Raw genomic sequence first — 14,244 nt, 5'->3', positions numbered from 1 at the left:
GGAGCTGGGCCAGGCGTGGTGGCGCACGCCTTTAATCCCAGCACTCGGGAGGCAGAGGCAGGCGGATTTCTGAGTTCGAGGCCAGCCTGGGCTACAGAGTGAGTTCCAGGACAGCCACGACTACACAGAGAAACCCTGTCTCGAAAAGCCAAAAAAAAAAAAGAAAGGCAGGAGCAGGAGAAGCAAAGATCCCCAGGCAAACCCCTCTACCCTCCAGGATGCATCGGGTCCTGAGAGCCCATGGCTTGCACACGGTAGCCAGCTCTGCACAGCAAAGCAGCTCAAGTAAGGCCATGCTCCCACCTGTCAGAGCAACCACATCCCCTACTGCCCAGGCTACTGCATGAGCAATGGGACACCAAGCTGCCTCTCTGGAGTCACAGTAACCTGCTGCAGATCAGGGAAGACAGGCTGTCCGTCATGCCGTGTCCCATCCCATCACCTGTGTGCCCGAGCACACACCACATGCAACCTTAGCTCTCTAAAACAGCTCCTCCATCTTTAAGCACCGTCTGTCACAGGGCCACACCACACTGCCTAGAGCAGGGAATGGAAGAAGCCCCTCTATGGCCCTTGCCCCAGAACCCTGTGCAGGGAGAGCAGGAGGAGACAGGTGAAGCTGACCTCGCCACAGGTGGTCCCAGCCAAGGAGGGGAGGAGGGAGGAGCAAAGTCCAGCGCTTACTTTAAAACTGCCATCCAAATCCACTCAATATTGCTGTATCAAATAAAGGAAGCAGTGGACAGACAGACAAGGCTGCACACTCCCTCAAGGATCCCTTCAGGACACTCCTGGCCTACTTTGAATTCCCAGCACCTGCCTGTTCTCAGAAGAAGTTCTTGATCAGCGGGGTCACCATCTTCACCCACAGCTTGACCTGCCGCCCTGGCTGCTCAAAGGTTGCAGAGGTCACCACACCAGACCGCAGGTAGAGCTGCTCTTGCTCCTGAGGAGAGAAAGGATAGTCAGGCACTAGATGTGGGTCACTCTGTGGTTCCTAGACAACTGGTACAGCAGAGCTAGCTGTCTGTCCACAAGACTGGTCAGAGGCGCCAGCCACACAGCCTCCTGAGGACCCCAGCCAAGGGCTCTGCCTCTGTATATCGCTGATTAGGCTCAACAGTTAGAGCTGGTGGGAAAACTATTTTAGATGTTTAACCCTCATGAAATAAATTAGTGTAAGTTAAGATAGGAGACAGGGGTCTGGGGTAGGTGTCAATCAGTAGTAGCAGTATTACTAGCTCATCATGTGGAACATAGAAAAGAAGTGTCTAACACATGGCAGGTTCCCTTCCACCAACTGCAGGTCACTGTGCAGTATCAGCCACCACTGCTGAAGGGAAGTGACACTCGCCGGAGGTTGTCCCAAGAAAGCAACTATGATCTCACCCCACAGTAAGGTCTTTACAGACACTTGTGCAGCCACATTTACAGTGGAGAAAGGCTGGAAACCACCTAAATATCCAGTATTCACTTATAAATTAACCCAGATGACACACCAGTGTCAGGACTGACGTAACAGAGGAAAGTAAAGAAAAGTAACAGAAACCAGACATAGACACACAACATACAGCTGAACACATGACCACCAGACACCACAGAAACCAGACATGAGACACACAACATAAACATATAGCTGGTCCCACGGAACACATGACCGCCAGACATCAAACCCTTCATACACTCAAGCCCTGAATCCAACAGCGGCGTGTACATGCTCACATAGGCATGCTTTTATCCCGTTTCAGCGTTGGCAATTGGGCCTAGAGCCTCGTGCCTGCTAGGTGAGCAGAGCGCTCCACCACCCAGGTACAGCTCCAGTTGCCCACTTTTTTAAAAACTCTAAGATAGGATCTTACTAAATTACCCAGGCTTGACCTTACAGTCCTTCTGGGTCAGCTTCCAGAGCTGCTGAGATTGCAGTCCTGAACCACCTGGCCTGCCTCTCACATAGACATTTTATGTATAGCTGCAAATAGATGAGTGTATACATGCAGTGCCCACAGAGGCCAGAAGAGGGCATCATATTCCCTGGAGCTGAAGTTACAGGCAGTTGTGGGCCTCCTGATGGGGGCGCTGGGTCCTCAACAAGAGCTGGATAGACTCTGATCTCCAGCCAGGTCTCAAGACTTTTCAACACCATGTTATTTAAAATATCTAACACAACTGTAAGTATAAGATGTAATATCAATGTCATGTATCGTATGATGTTCTACTGCACGCTTCAGAGAATACAAGACAAAGCCTGAGCATATCCAAGTCAGAGCAAATCTCCTTGAGTATTTCCCATCCACAGTGGTTGGCTCCTTGGAGCTGGTACATACAGGAGTGGAAGGCTGGGAGTCAGTATGAAGACAGAGTGATCCAAGTGAGCCCCATGAAGACACAGTTTCTTCTGTCCCAAACAATGTTTAAACTGTTACCTTTAAAGCCAAGTTTTAAAAGACACATGCAGACTGACTGGTAGAGGCACTGCACTGCCTCCAAGCCTGACAATTCCTGCGGCAGGAGAGAAGTGACTCCTTTAACTTGTCCACACCGTGTTGTGGCACCAGTGTGTGTGACTGTGTGAGTGTGTGTGTGAGTGTACAGAAGGGATGGTAATAAAAGAAAACTAACATATACATGTTTGTCTCCAATCATATTAGGTTTGTGGAGCTGGGTCGGTGGAGACTTCTGCAAACCAGTCCCTCCCCCAGACCAGAGCTGGCTCCTCCACAGAAACAGCCCATAAAACCGGAGAGCAGTATTCATGCTGTACTTGCTGGGTTTGTGTGTCAACTTGACACAAGCTGGAGTTATCACGGGGAAAGGAGCCTCCCTCGAGGAAGTGCCTCCATGAGATCCAGCTGTAAGGCATTTTCTCAATTAGTGATCAAGGGGGGAGGGCCCACTGGGCTGGTGGTCCTGGGTTCTATAAGAGAGCAGGCTGAGCAAGCCAGGGGAAGCAAGCCAGTAAGCAGCATCCCTCCATGGCCTCTGCATCAGCTCCTGCTTCCTGACCTGCTTGAGTTCCAGTCCTGACTTCCTTTGGTGAGGAACAGCCATGTGAAAGTGTAAGCTGAATAAACCCTTTCCTCCCCAACTTGCTTCTTGATTATGATGTTTGTGCAGGAACAGAAACCCTAAGACACAAGGCATGTGGGAACTGTCACGATGGGGAAGCCAGCTGTGGTCACATTTGTATGGACACCCTACACATGCTGTCCTCATGTTCTGGCAGATGCATGCCTGAGCATCTGGGCCACACCTACACCCATTCTGAGGGTCACAGCTTCATGACCATCAGCATACACAGGAGGCCCTGACAGAGCCTTGCAGGGCCAGCATCATCCGAAGGAGGAGCAGGAGGAGGAGGAGCAGCAGCAGCAGCAATCCCAAGTATGTCATTTGAGAAATCAGCTCACGCCAGGTAGTGGTGGTGCACACCTTTAGTCCCAGCACTCGGGAGGCAGAGGCAGGCAGATTTCTGAGTTCGAGGCCAGCCTGGTCTACAGACTGAGTTCCAGGAAAGCCAAAGCCATACAGAGAAACCCTGTCTCGAAAAACCGAAAAGAAATCAGCTCAGGAGGGACAGACTCATCAGCAGTTCCTCCCATCAGCAGAGTTGAGAGGACACCTCACCGAAGTCTCTGAGGCACTGCCCACACAGAGGTAGAGACCCAGGGCCCAGCTCCACATCCCCTGTACTTGCTTCAAACTTGTGACTGTCACAGAGGCAGCATCCTAAAGCCAATGCCCATGCCAAACTTTCAAACTCTGTCCTCACAGCTGGCTTTCCCATCATGGCAGTCCCCACACGCCATGAATAGAGCCTCAGGTTCTATGGGCTGTTTCTGTGGAGGAGCCAGCTTGGGACTGGTTTGTAGAAGTCTCCACAGACTCAGCTCCAGTTCTGCTCTTTAGTAAACACCCAGCCAAGATCTCAATTAAATTACCAGAAACGCTTCTGCGCCCTCACAGAGGCCACAGCAGGGATGGAGGAGGAAGTCAGCTGGTAGGGGTCACAGTGCTGTGCGAGGAGTCTTTCTCAGGTCACAAGTGGGAAGCTCTCTGAACAAAACCAGGAAGCTTTCAGTTCTTATTGTTTGCTCTACAAGGGAGGGACTCGGGGTTCTGATAAAAATATCTTCCATTTTCAAGGCTCGATACACAGACAGGGCCCTTCCCTGGGTCCCAAGAGAACTCCAGCAGACTTCTGAGTGCGGGGCCACAGGCCAAGAGCTGGGCACTCGAGGCTGCACACAGCACTCAGCAACCAGACACTGAAGGTCAGGAGGCCAGCTACAGGCCTCAAAGTACACTGAAGCAAATGGAGCCATCTAGAAACACATCTCTACTTCACAGACCCTGAATCAATACACTGTAGAGAATGGAAGAGCTACAGCAGCTTGAGCTGCCACCTTCCCACCAGCAAAAGCCCCTGGGAGGCAGGTTTGGGAAGAAACTATCCCAAGTATGTCATTTGAGAAATCAGCTCAGACCACAACCAGGCTGGCCTTTCTCAAAATCCAGGATGTGGGTTTAAGTCCCCATCTCAGGAAGTGGGGTCTTGTCAGTACTAGGACCTGGGGCACAAGCCTGGGCACTTGCTTGCCCAAATCTCCCAGAATTCATTCTTGCCTAGGCCAGAATCATTAGCAGCTCTCTCTGGGGAGGCATCTGAGCACAGAGCTCTCTGCACCAGCAAGAACAATCCGGCAGACCCACTGTCCAGAGCCACAGGCTCTCCCCTTCCTCACAGTCAGGCTCTGAGGCTAACAGTTACCCTGTTATGGGAAGCCCTTAGCTTGAGAGCTTCCTCAGTCAGCTGAAGGAAATCTGCTAGCACACCCAATCACCCGCTGGCTATAGGGCATGGCTGTTGTCACTTACCCTTGCCCTGTCACAGAACCTTACTGGCACCTGGCCCTTGGTGACAAGGTCCCAGACATAGTAGCAGGTCCAGAGAACAAAGCAGTAAGAGCCACTTTCCCACCCACTCACCAGCAAAGCTTCGAACAGCCATTCCCAAACACCGCAGCCTGATGTCAGTGCGCAGGCTAGCGGGAGGGCTCAGCACAGAAGGAGCCTGGCCTGCAAGCCCGAGACGAGACGCAAACACCTTAAGAGAGCCCATTTGCATAAATGGGCCTCTACCTTTCACACAGGTGCCGTGGCACACGCACATCACACTCACACTCATCTCATACACACATGATAGACACTTAAACCCACCAAGCGCGGCGAGCAAGGGTCCTATAGCCAAGACTCCAATAGGAATCTTGTTCTAACCCACACAGGAGGTCCTGCAAAGCAAAGCTGTTAGGTCCTTCCAAGACCAAAGCACAGGGCTCTGCTGCAGGAGAATTCACTGGACAGCGTGTCTGAGTCCTGAGCTGTCTGTTGCCTGCTCCACAGGGAGGGCCACAGCCACACAGCCACACAGCCACACAGCCACACAGCCACAGCCAACCCTGGGTTTCACCCTCCCTTTTGGAAAAGACTGGGCCCCATGCCCCAGTGAGGAAATGGTGGTCTCTCCAGCATGGAAGGAGGGAAAGGCCTTGGCAAGATTCAAGCCTACTCTGGCAGTGCAATCAATAGTCAAAGGTCTAGCCTTGCAGGGTTTCTCTTAGACTTGAGGGACACATGGTCTCATTTCCTGTCTTAGCTGACAAAGGCAGGAGCGCCTGTGAGGACAACCATGTACCCAAGAACCCTACCGCTCCAACCAACCTGATGAAGCTGCTGCTGCAGGGATCGGCTCTCCGTCACGATGGCAATCTGGGCCTCCAGGTCCCGGTGAACTGACCTGTACCCAAAATTAGGAGAGCCAATCAGCGTGAGGCAGGGCAGGCTGCTCCCTGCCAGGTACAGCCAGAGGCCTGCGGGAAAAGGAAGTGCAGACAGGAAGTGAGCTCAACACCTGCCAGGTCTCTGCCACACACCGTCCTCTCAACCTAGGAGGGAAGCAGCCACAGGGCAGCATCAGGGCACACTGAACCAGGCTCCCTCCTGCCTGCTACTGCCATGGCGCTCCACACCACTGAGTGCAGGGCCATTCATCTCTCTGCTACTTCACGTCCCTAGCAGGGAGAGCTGGCTTCTCTGAATGAACTTTGTCAATGATGTCCTTGGAGTCTTCCCCTCCCCCCAACTGCTCTCCAGAGAGGCCACTAGCCCCAGCTCTTTCAACTGCCCGAAACATCTGCTGGCAAAATGCAGCTCAAGATGGAGCTCACCAGAGCCTCCATCCCTTCTGGGAGCCCAGAACAAACAGGCAAGTAGGCTCTACCCTACCTAACCAGTAGAGGTGGCTGTCACATGGTGTTTGAGGCATTTGGTAGCACCAGGCCTGCCTACATACAGCTGCCCACCTTTTCTACCTCAGGACAGTTTGCTCGTGTCTCTAGTTACCACCTGCACCACATAAAGAAGTGTGCTGCCAGTGGGTCCCACAGAAGCTGCTCTGTCACAGTACACATGGGGACACTGATGTTCTAGCAGGATCTTAAGTACTACTGGATGCCTATGGCAGCTCCCATTCTGCACCCTCTTCTATGATCGATCTCAGCCAAGCCCCACAGAGCTAGTCTTGAGCATCTGTCCTCCCCAGGCTAGCCTAGCAGCCTCTACCCTTCTTCCCCTTACTAGCCTGAGGAAGCTTATCCAGGAAAGCCAGCCAGCTCCCCTGGTCTGCACCAGGCCAGCTCCCGTGGCCCTCCCACCACCGATCCTCTATCAACGAAATCCACAGAGAGCCCACTCACATGCAGAGACGTCACAGACACACGGCCTATATGTAACACACATGCTGCTACAGCAGCAAACTGCTTCCTAGTGCAGAGCAGAGTTTCAAGAACTCCTCGGGCAGCAGCTGACAGGGCTGCTGCTCACTTCTGTGGCTGGTGTCCCTCCCACCCCCTGGCCGGCAGCTCGCTCCAGGCGGCTCTCCCTACCCAGGGATCCAGGCCGTGTCTACTCTTCACACCTCTAGTTTTTCATGTGCTTAAGTTTCCCTGTACCCACCTCAGCTTTCCCGTAGCATGGAACCAGGGCAAAGAATCCTCGGGACAGGAATCCTTCCTTCCCACCGCACCCAGACTGGGTCTGCCTGGTACAACTTGCCAACCACCTTCTGATCTTGCTCAAAGAAAGGAGGGGGACGCCCTCCATGGGTCAGGCTGCTTCCCACATATGAAAAGCAAGATTTTCCTCTAACACCTACTCCCTGAGCAGCAAACCCTGAGACTCTATGACCCTGGGGGTAAGGTTGTAACTGCTGCTCCTACCACTGCCTCCTCACAAGCCTAGGCTGACCGCCACACGGGCTTCTTTAGAGACATGTGTTTAACTACTGTCAAGCTCCAGCTCCTCGCCCCAGAGCCTGACCCTGGTCCCTAATGTGTCTACCATTCTAGGAGCCAGCAAGAAAAAGACAAGTCTGGGGAGGAAAAGGTGTTTGTGGGAGTAGACCAGGGTGGGGCTAGTTCTACCCCAGAGAAATTCTAAAGCACTGAATACCAGAGAAATCTACTGACAGCCCTCCACTGCAGCTACAGACAGGCTTGGCATTCACTATAAAACCTGTAGCTAGCATGACACAATGACAGTGACTCAGAGCCCAGAGACCCTTGTCGCCTGAGGCCTGAGGATGCCCTGCCCAGTGCCCTACAGTCTTGTCCCTGGAAGTCTGAGGTGTGGCTCAGTTAGTTGACAGAATGCTGGCCTAACATGCACAGAGCCCTGGGATGGATCTCAGCACACAGCCCAGCACTCGGAGGTGGAGGCCCAAGATCAGCGTGTCAGTCATCCTGACTCTGGGATGCACATGCCAGAGAGCACACATGGAGCTCAGAGAACAGCTGGACGGAGCTGGTCCTCCCCTCCCACCTTCACATGGTTCTGGGGACGGCACTCAAGCTGCCAGGCTTGCACAGCAAGCATCTCTGGCTTCTGAGCCACCTTACCAATGCTTACAAATCAAGTTTAGTAGCAGCTGATACACAAAAGACCCTGTCTCAAAAAAGTCGATGAGCAGCTGGTCATGTTGGCTTATATCTGTAACCCCAGCACTCAAGAAGCAGTATTTCATGTTTGAGACCATTTTGACCTAAAGATTCAAGTTCCAGGTCAGCTGGGGCTAGCTAAACCTAATAGGAACAGATGTTCAAGGTCAGATTCCCTCCAAGAGCTCAAGGCCAGCCTAGGCTATACAAGACAATGTGCTCGTTCGAGCTCTCTGTCTGTCTGTCTGTCTATCTGTCCATCCCTCATCGTCCTCTCCCACCCCCACCCCCACCACCACCCCTGCCGCTCAGGCGCGCGCACACACACAGACTAGCACACCTTTAGGTGAACCCAAAGAGAGACAGATGGAGCACTGCCCATGTTATGGACCATGGTCACTGGTGCTGAGCCCCAGGGAGGCCTGTGAGGCCAGCACACTAGGAGCCTCCCCATTTAGGTTCCAAGTCAGGTGCTCAAAGCATTGGCTGGAATACTGGGGATTCATCTCCCTTCCTTGGTTGAGCCAGCTGTGCCCAGCAGCTCCCCCTACACACTCCCTATCCTGTACACAGGAGGCTCTAAGGACAGAGGAGGAAACACATTTCCAGCACAGGGGTTGTAAACCAATCATCAAGCTCCAGCTCCTCACCCCAAAGCCCGACCTTTGTGCCCAACATCTCCTCAATTCCAGGAACTAGTGGTTTAGGGAAGGCAGAAGCACTTTGGGGAATGGATGGAGGGTGGTTTGCAGCCAAGGGAAACTCAGTAGCCCTGAGCACCAGGGAGAGTGGGGAAGTCGCTGCAGCTACTGCCATGGCTGCAACACTAGGTGGTGGTCTGTACTCAGAGGCCAAGGTCCCCTGCTGTCTACTGACTCTGGTCTCAAAAAAAAAAAAAAAAAAAAAAAAAAGCCACCTTCCTGGGAGTGGTGGCTCCCACATGTAATCCTAGTACTCACAAGGCTGGGGAAGGAAGGATTCTTATGAATTCAAGGCTGGTCTGGGCTATAAAATGAGACCCAGTGTTAAACAGCAAATGAAGTCCTTTTCTAGGCACCTTTACACAACACAAGTCTCACTTTCAAACAGGCCCTGGCCACCCTTTGCTCTGCCCTGGCACAGACTGCACTCCCAATGCACGAGGAGGCCAGGGCTGGGACTGCACTGTCCTATCTGCACTGGGCAGGATGCTGTGTCCCACTCCCTCTGGTCTTTGCACAGAGAGACCCTCCCTGACCTGGACTCCTTTCTAGTCTGGATCCCTTCTGTTCAGGGCTTTTGCCTGCCATGATCTAAACAGGTCCCTCTGATAGCGACGTGCTTCTGAGATAGAAGTCCCAAAAGAGCAGGAGACACAACCCCCAGTGCCTTCCATGATCCATGCAAGGCACATAGGTGCCATGTTAATATCTGAACAAAATCACAGAGGTGTAGCTTCCCAAACAAGTAGATTAAATGCTTAAAAATAAGACAGACATCTAGGCTGGAGAGACGCTCAGTGGTCAAGAGTGCAGCTGCTCTTCCAGAGGACCTAGGTTTGGATCCCAGCATCTACGCAACTCTTAACTCCAGTTCCAGGAGATGCAGTGTGCTCTTCTGATCTCTGGAAGCACAAGGCACACACAGACACATGCAGGCAGAACCCCACACAGTAAGATAAAATAAATAAACCTAAACAAGAAAATCAGGAGCTCTGTACATGTAGGCCAGAGTCTTCTCTGAGGACTTCTCCAGACAGATGAACTTCTATGGCCTCCCATAGCCCCACACTGTTGTGAGCTCCAGAGTCTCAGACCCCTGTGAAACCAGGAGAGCGAAGACATCACAGCTCTGCTCTCCCACAGATGAGCACCAGTCCTCAATTCTGGTGTCAGAGGGACTAAGAAACTCCTGAGGCCTTGGGGCTGGAGTCTGTCACCTGAGGTGGTCATATGCATGGTGACAGCCACCCCACATGGAGCCCAGGTGAACAGGGTGGGTCTGCCAAGCTGCTTCACCAGTTCACCTTTGGGCAAGATGCCAACCAGCCCGTCGGGAAGACAATAAAAATAATGGCATCCTGTCAGTCATTAACAGATTCTCTCTGTACAGCCAGAAGTCTCTAATCCAAAGATCCCTGACCACACAGAGGACTTTGTTCATTCAGAACGCTTCATCCACAAGAAACCAAGGTAATATGTTCAGTCCTTTGTGATCCCCCCAAAATGGGGGGGGGGGGTTGCACTGAGCCTGTGGCCTGGCAGATGGACAAAAGCAGCTTACTGTACAGTGAGCATGGGTGTGGTCCCCGCCTAACAGGGCTGCTGGCTCCCAGGACACAGCAGGGACAAGACTGACAAGTCTTGCTCAGGGCAAGAAGTCAAAGTGATGATGGCCTGATTAAAGCCACTGGCTTCCCCACTGGGCAGGGCTGAGACACAGCTGCCTTCACACTCTTAGGTTCTGCTAAAGCTGCCCCTCAGGCACCAAGTTAAGCATGCTGGAGCTTACAGACTCCTCTGGGCTAACACCGTGCCTAACACGCAGGCTTCGCACTCCACCAGGACCAGTTAGAACCCTAGTGAACCCACAGCACCTACTCAAAGAGGCTGACCATCTGAGATGCAGTCAGCAGACTACCCCAGCCCCTAGACTGTCCCTGTCCTACTCTCCCTACAGCCAGGCCAGAGACTAGCAAGCCATCAGTGAGCAGCACAGCTGCAGTGACCCAGCTGTGCCCCCTGCCTGCTCCCACTGCTGCCTGCTCCTGAGGACTCTCCTTCACAGCCAGACACAGCAACCAAGCTACAGACACACAGCTTAAGACGACCCACCTAGGAGTTCACCAGTGCTTGGCCTTTGGCCTTCCTGGTGGTGGGAAAGCAGGATACACTGAGTAGAAAGCATCCTCCAGCTGGGGCGAGTGGGAGGCTCTGCAGAGCTGAGGACGGAACCTACACCTCTGAATGTAGGCAAATGCCCTGCACCAAGCTCTACCCCAAGCCTCTCAATCTCCACTTGTGAGCATGGACTCCTCCATGCTGGTGACGCGGCAGCTCCCAGCACTGAGACGGTAAGAGCAATGCTCAGCACTCTACAGAGGCCACCCACCCAGCAAGGGCCACACTACGCATGCCTAACACTCCACCAGGACCAGGGGGTGAGGGGACCCTGGTGAACCCAGTCAGTCATCCATTCTCTCTCAGAGCCTCCTCCCAGGGAGCACTCCCCGGTTGTGGGCTGCCGCTCTCACCAGGCAGCACTACACCATCACCCCATTCTACCGGAGCTACTGTCGAAGTTCTGTGAACTAAGCTCTAGGAGCCACTTCCAAAAATTCCAAATGAGAACTCAGCAGACAAGCCACATTGCAGAATTAGTGTCCAAAGCATGCACTGTACACACTGCGTGCTCCCTGTGGTTCTCTGGAAGTAAAGCGTGCTAAGACATCGGCCTGTGGATGACATGAGTTCCACAGCAGGCTGCTTCAGCCGCCAACTGCCATGTGATGAACTTCCCTACACGGCAGCAACAAGCAGCCCAGGGTCTCTCTCACCATCCACTCAGGCTGTCCCTGATCCGTACCTCTGCCCACACTGAGAGGTCACAAAGCTACACCCAGCTTCCCAGCAAATACCTCAGAGCAAACCAACCCTGGCCTCCTAACCCTCTGCGAGAAAGCTGCAAGGGAACCCAGTGTGACTGCTATCCCTCACCAGGGGCTTTTTGCAGCAGGAAGAGCTGAGACCAGCCCAAGCCTGTCCTGTAGGAGCCTGGGCAAAAGAACCCTGGTATCAGCTGCATGGTAATCATGCATTTTCCAGGGACCCAAAATAGACACAACCAACCAGGCCCCAGACCTGTACCCAGCACAGGCCCTGCAGGAAATGACTGACTACCCCAACCATCAGAACGCACAGGCACCCTGTGCACTGCCTGCTCATCCCATACTCATACAGGCTCCTAAAACTATCAGCGCGTGTCCCAAAAGACTGTGACCCACCGAAGACAGCAGCCACTAAGCAGGAAAGGTGCTGGCCTTTCACCCTGACAGAGTAAGCTCTGCCCTCTGGTTCCTGGCTCTAGGGCAAGGACTCTTACTCAGAACAAAGTGCTTCAGAGCAGCTGTAATCCCAACACCGAGGAGAATCAGAAGGTCAAGGCTATCCTTAGTGACACAGCAGTTAGCTCAGGTCACATAAAAGACCTAGGTCAGAACCAAATCTCAGTAGCATCTACCCCACTTAGCTCTGCCCTCTCCTCCTCTTTCCCACTTCTTACACACCAACTCTAAGGTCCAGACAGGAGACTCTCCATGCACAGCCTCCCCACTAATCCAACACTCACAGACGGCAGGCCCCACCCACACTAGGGCAGGAGGGGGGTGAGCCGAGCACACAGTCCGGGAAAGGGCAGGCCAGACACACAGGAAAAGTCAGGTGGGTGTAACTAGGGAATCACCACACACACACACACACACACACACACACACACAAACGTGAACATTGATCAGTGCAGTGTCAGGGGAACACCTGAGACCAGAGCCTCCTCCAGCCGCAATGCTGGGGCTCAGGCCTGAGGTCACATCATGTACCTGGAGCAGCATTCGTCAGGCCTGCCTATAGCTATGCAGGGACCTGTGAACTACAACACCTCCCCAACGCTCTGGCCTCACTCAGCTGCTCGGCTCTTCCCTCCATGCCCCACCCTGGGGCTCTTGTCATTCCCAGAAGGAACTGGGCCAACCTGAAAGTCTTTCCACACACACCCTTTGGCCAGCTCTACCTGCCCTGACCACAAGTTTCATTCAGCCCACAAGTTAGGATGAGACCAACAATGGGACAGTCATTCCCACACAAACGACGCTATCTGCCTGGGCAAGAATGAGGGCTTCCAGCACAAGGAGGGAGGGCGACTGGACAGGCAAGTCACTCCACCATTCACAGGAAAGCATGGGTCTTAAGGTGAGGAGCCAATGTCTTTGAGGTGTTCTGTCCTGTTTGGGGCTGATGGAGCTGGGCAGGGGGGGGGGGACCTGACACACGTACACTGGATCACTCTGCACTGGAACGGACGCCCCAGCACCACAGATGCAAACAAAACAAAACAAAGCATTTTGCTTGATGGCCTTCACTTGGTAAGAGGAGACTCAACCCCACAGCAGCCTGTAATCTTCATAAGCAGGCCATGGCACGCGCACGCTCCACCAACACACAAATATTTTTTAAAAACAAGTCAAATAAAAATACGTTAAATTCCACACAGAAATTGGAGCCAGCTCTAGAACAGCAAGGTACTTCAGTATTTTTTTAAATATACCCCCCACTAGCCAAGCATGCTACCATGGCTTTAAGCCCAGTACTTGGGAAGAGAGAAGGCAGGTGAGCTCTATGATTTCCAGGATAGCCTGGTCTACACAGAGAGCTGCAGACCAGTCAGGGTGACACAGTGACCCTGTCTCAAGCAACAACAATAACAAAGTATCCCCTACTGAAAATGCTGGTTTCAGAGTGAAAAAGGTCCCATTTGAGGAGTCAGAGGGCCAGACACTACCTGGAGAAGCCAGAAATAAGAACCCAGGGCTCCCAGACACTGTCCATACCTCCGCAGATAGAGAACCAGTACTGGGGTAAGGTGGGCTCTTCATCAGTGACCCTGAAGCGGGCACACTCAGCAAGGGTGCACAGGGCAAACTGGTGCCAGGCACAAGGTTTTCACCATGTTTCATCCATATCTCAGAGAGGTACACCTGAGAGCCTGCCTCCCCTGGCTGCTCTTCTTAAAAAATACATACCCAACATAGACTCATACCCAACATAGACCATGTCTACCTCAGGGCTGCATGTGGACGATTCAGGGCACTAGCTGAATACACAGCACAGCTCAGTGGAGGACACCTGCCTAGCATGTGCAAAGCCCTGGGCCCAACTCAGAACCACAGGGAAAAAAAAGAAAGTTTGTGTGACTTCCTTCCACTGTGGAAGGTAAGGGCTGTACACGGAGCATGCAGCTTCCAGCTTCCAGCTTCTCCAGGGAAAAAAGGCAGAAACTGGCAAACAGGAAGGGAATCTATCAACATGAGGTAAGGGCAGAAGCCCTGGGTATTCTCAACAAATCAGCAGTCTGCAGTAAGTCCTCTGCACCACAGGCAGGTGTGAGCCTGGCAGCAGAAGCCAGCCTTCCACAGCTCCTTGGGGTCCTTTTAGCAGCTATTACATGAACACGTTCCTCAGCAGCTACCAAAGGACTGAGGATTTCATTTAACTTACAGCAA

General features: G+C 52.9%; 1 protein-coding gene across 3 annotated transcripts in view; it reads right to left on the bottom strand.

Annotated features, from left to right (window-relative positions):
- The window catches only part of Pgs1 (phosphatidylglycerophosphate synthase 1), a 37,341-nt gene that overhangs the window by 3,780 nt on the left and 19,317 nt on the right, over positions 1-14,244 (bottom strand). For 2 of the 3 annotated variants that reach the window (XM_021175679.1, XM_021175680.2), the window contains exons 8-9: positions 5,719-5,867; positions 821-946 (exon numbers count right to left, since the gene is read on the bottom strand). In XM_021175679.1, coding sequence (XP_021031338.1) covers positions 827-946; positions 5,719-5,867 — 269 coding nt within the window. In that variant the 3' untranslated portion in view covers positions 821-826. The remainder of the gene's footprint in view (positions 1-820; positions 947-5,718; positions 5,868-14,244) is intronic. The other variant, XR_003837997.1, reaches the window with a different exon arrangement.

Source organism: Mus caroli, chromosome 11 (genome assembly GCF_900094665.2).
Source record: "Mus caroli chromosome 11, CAROLI_EIJ_v1.1, whole genome shotgun sequence".
In the NCBI taxonomy this organism is placed as follows: domain Eukaryota; kingdom Metazoa; phylum Chordata; class Mammalia; order Rodentia; family Muridae; genus Mus; species Mus caroli.
This window is presented reverse-complemented; position numbering and strand designations above follow the sequence as displayed.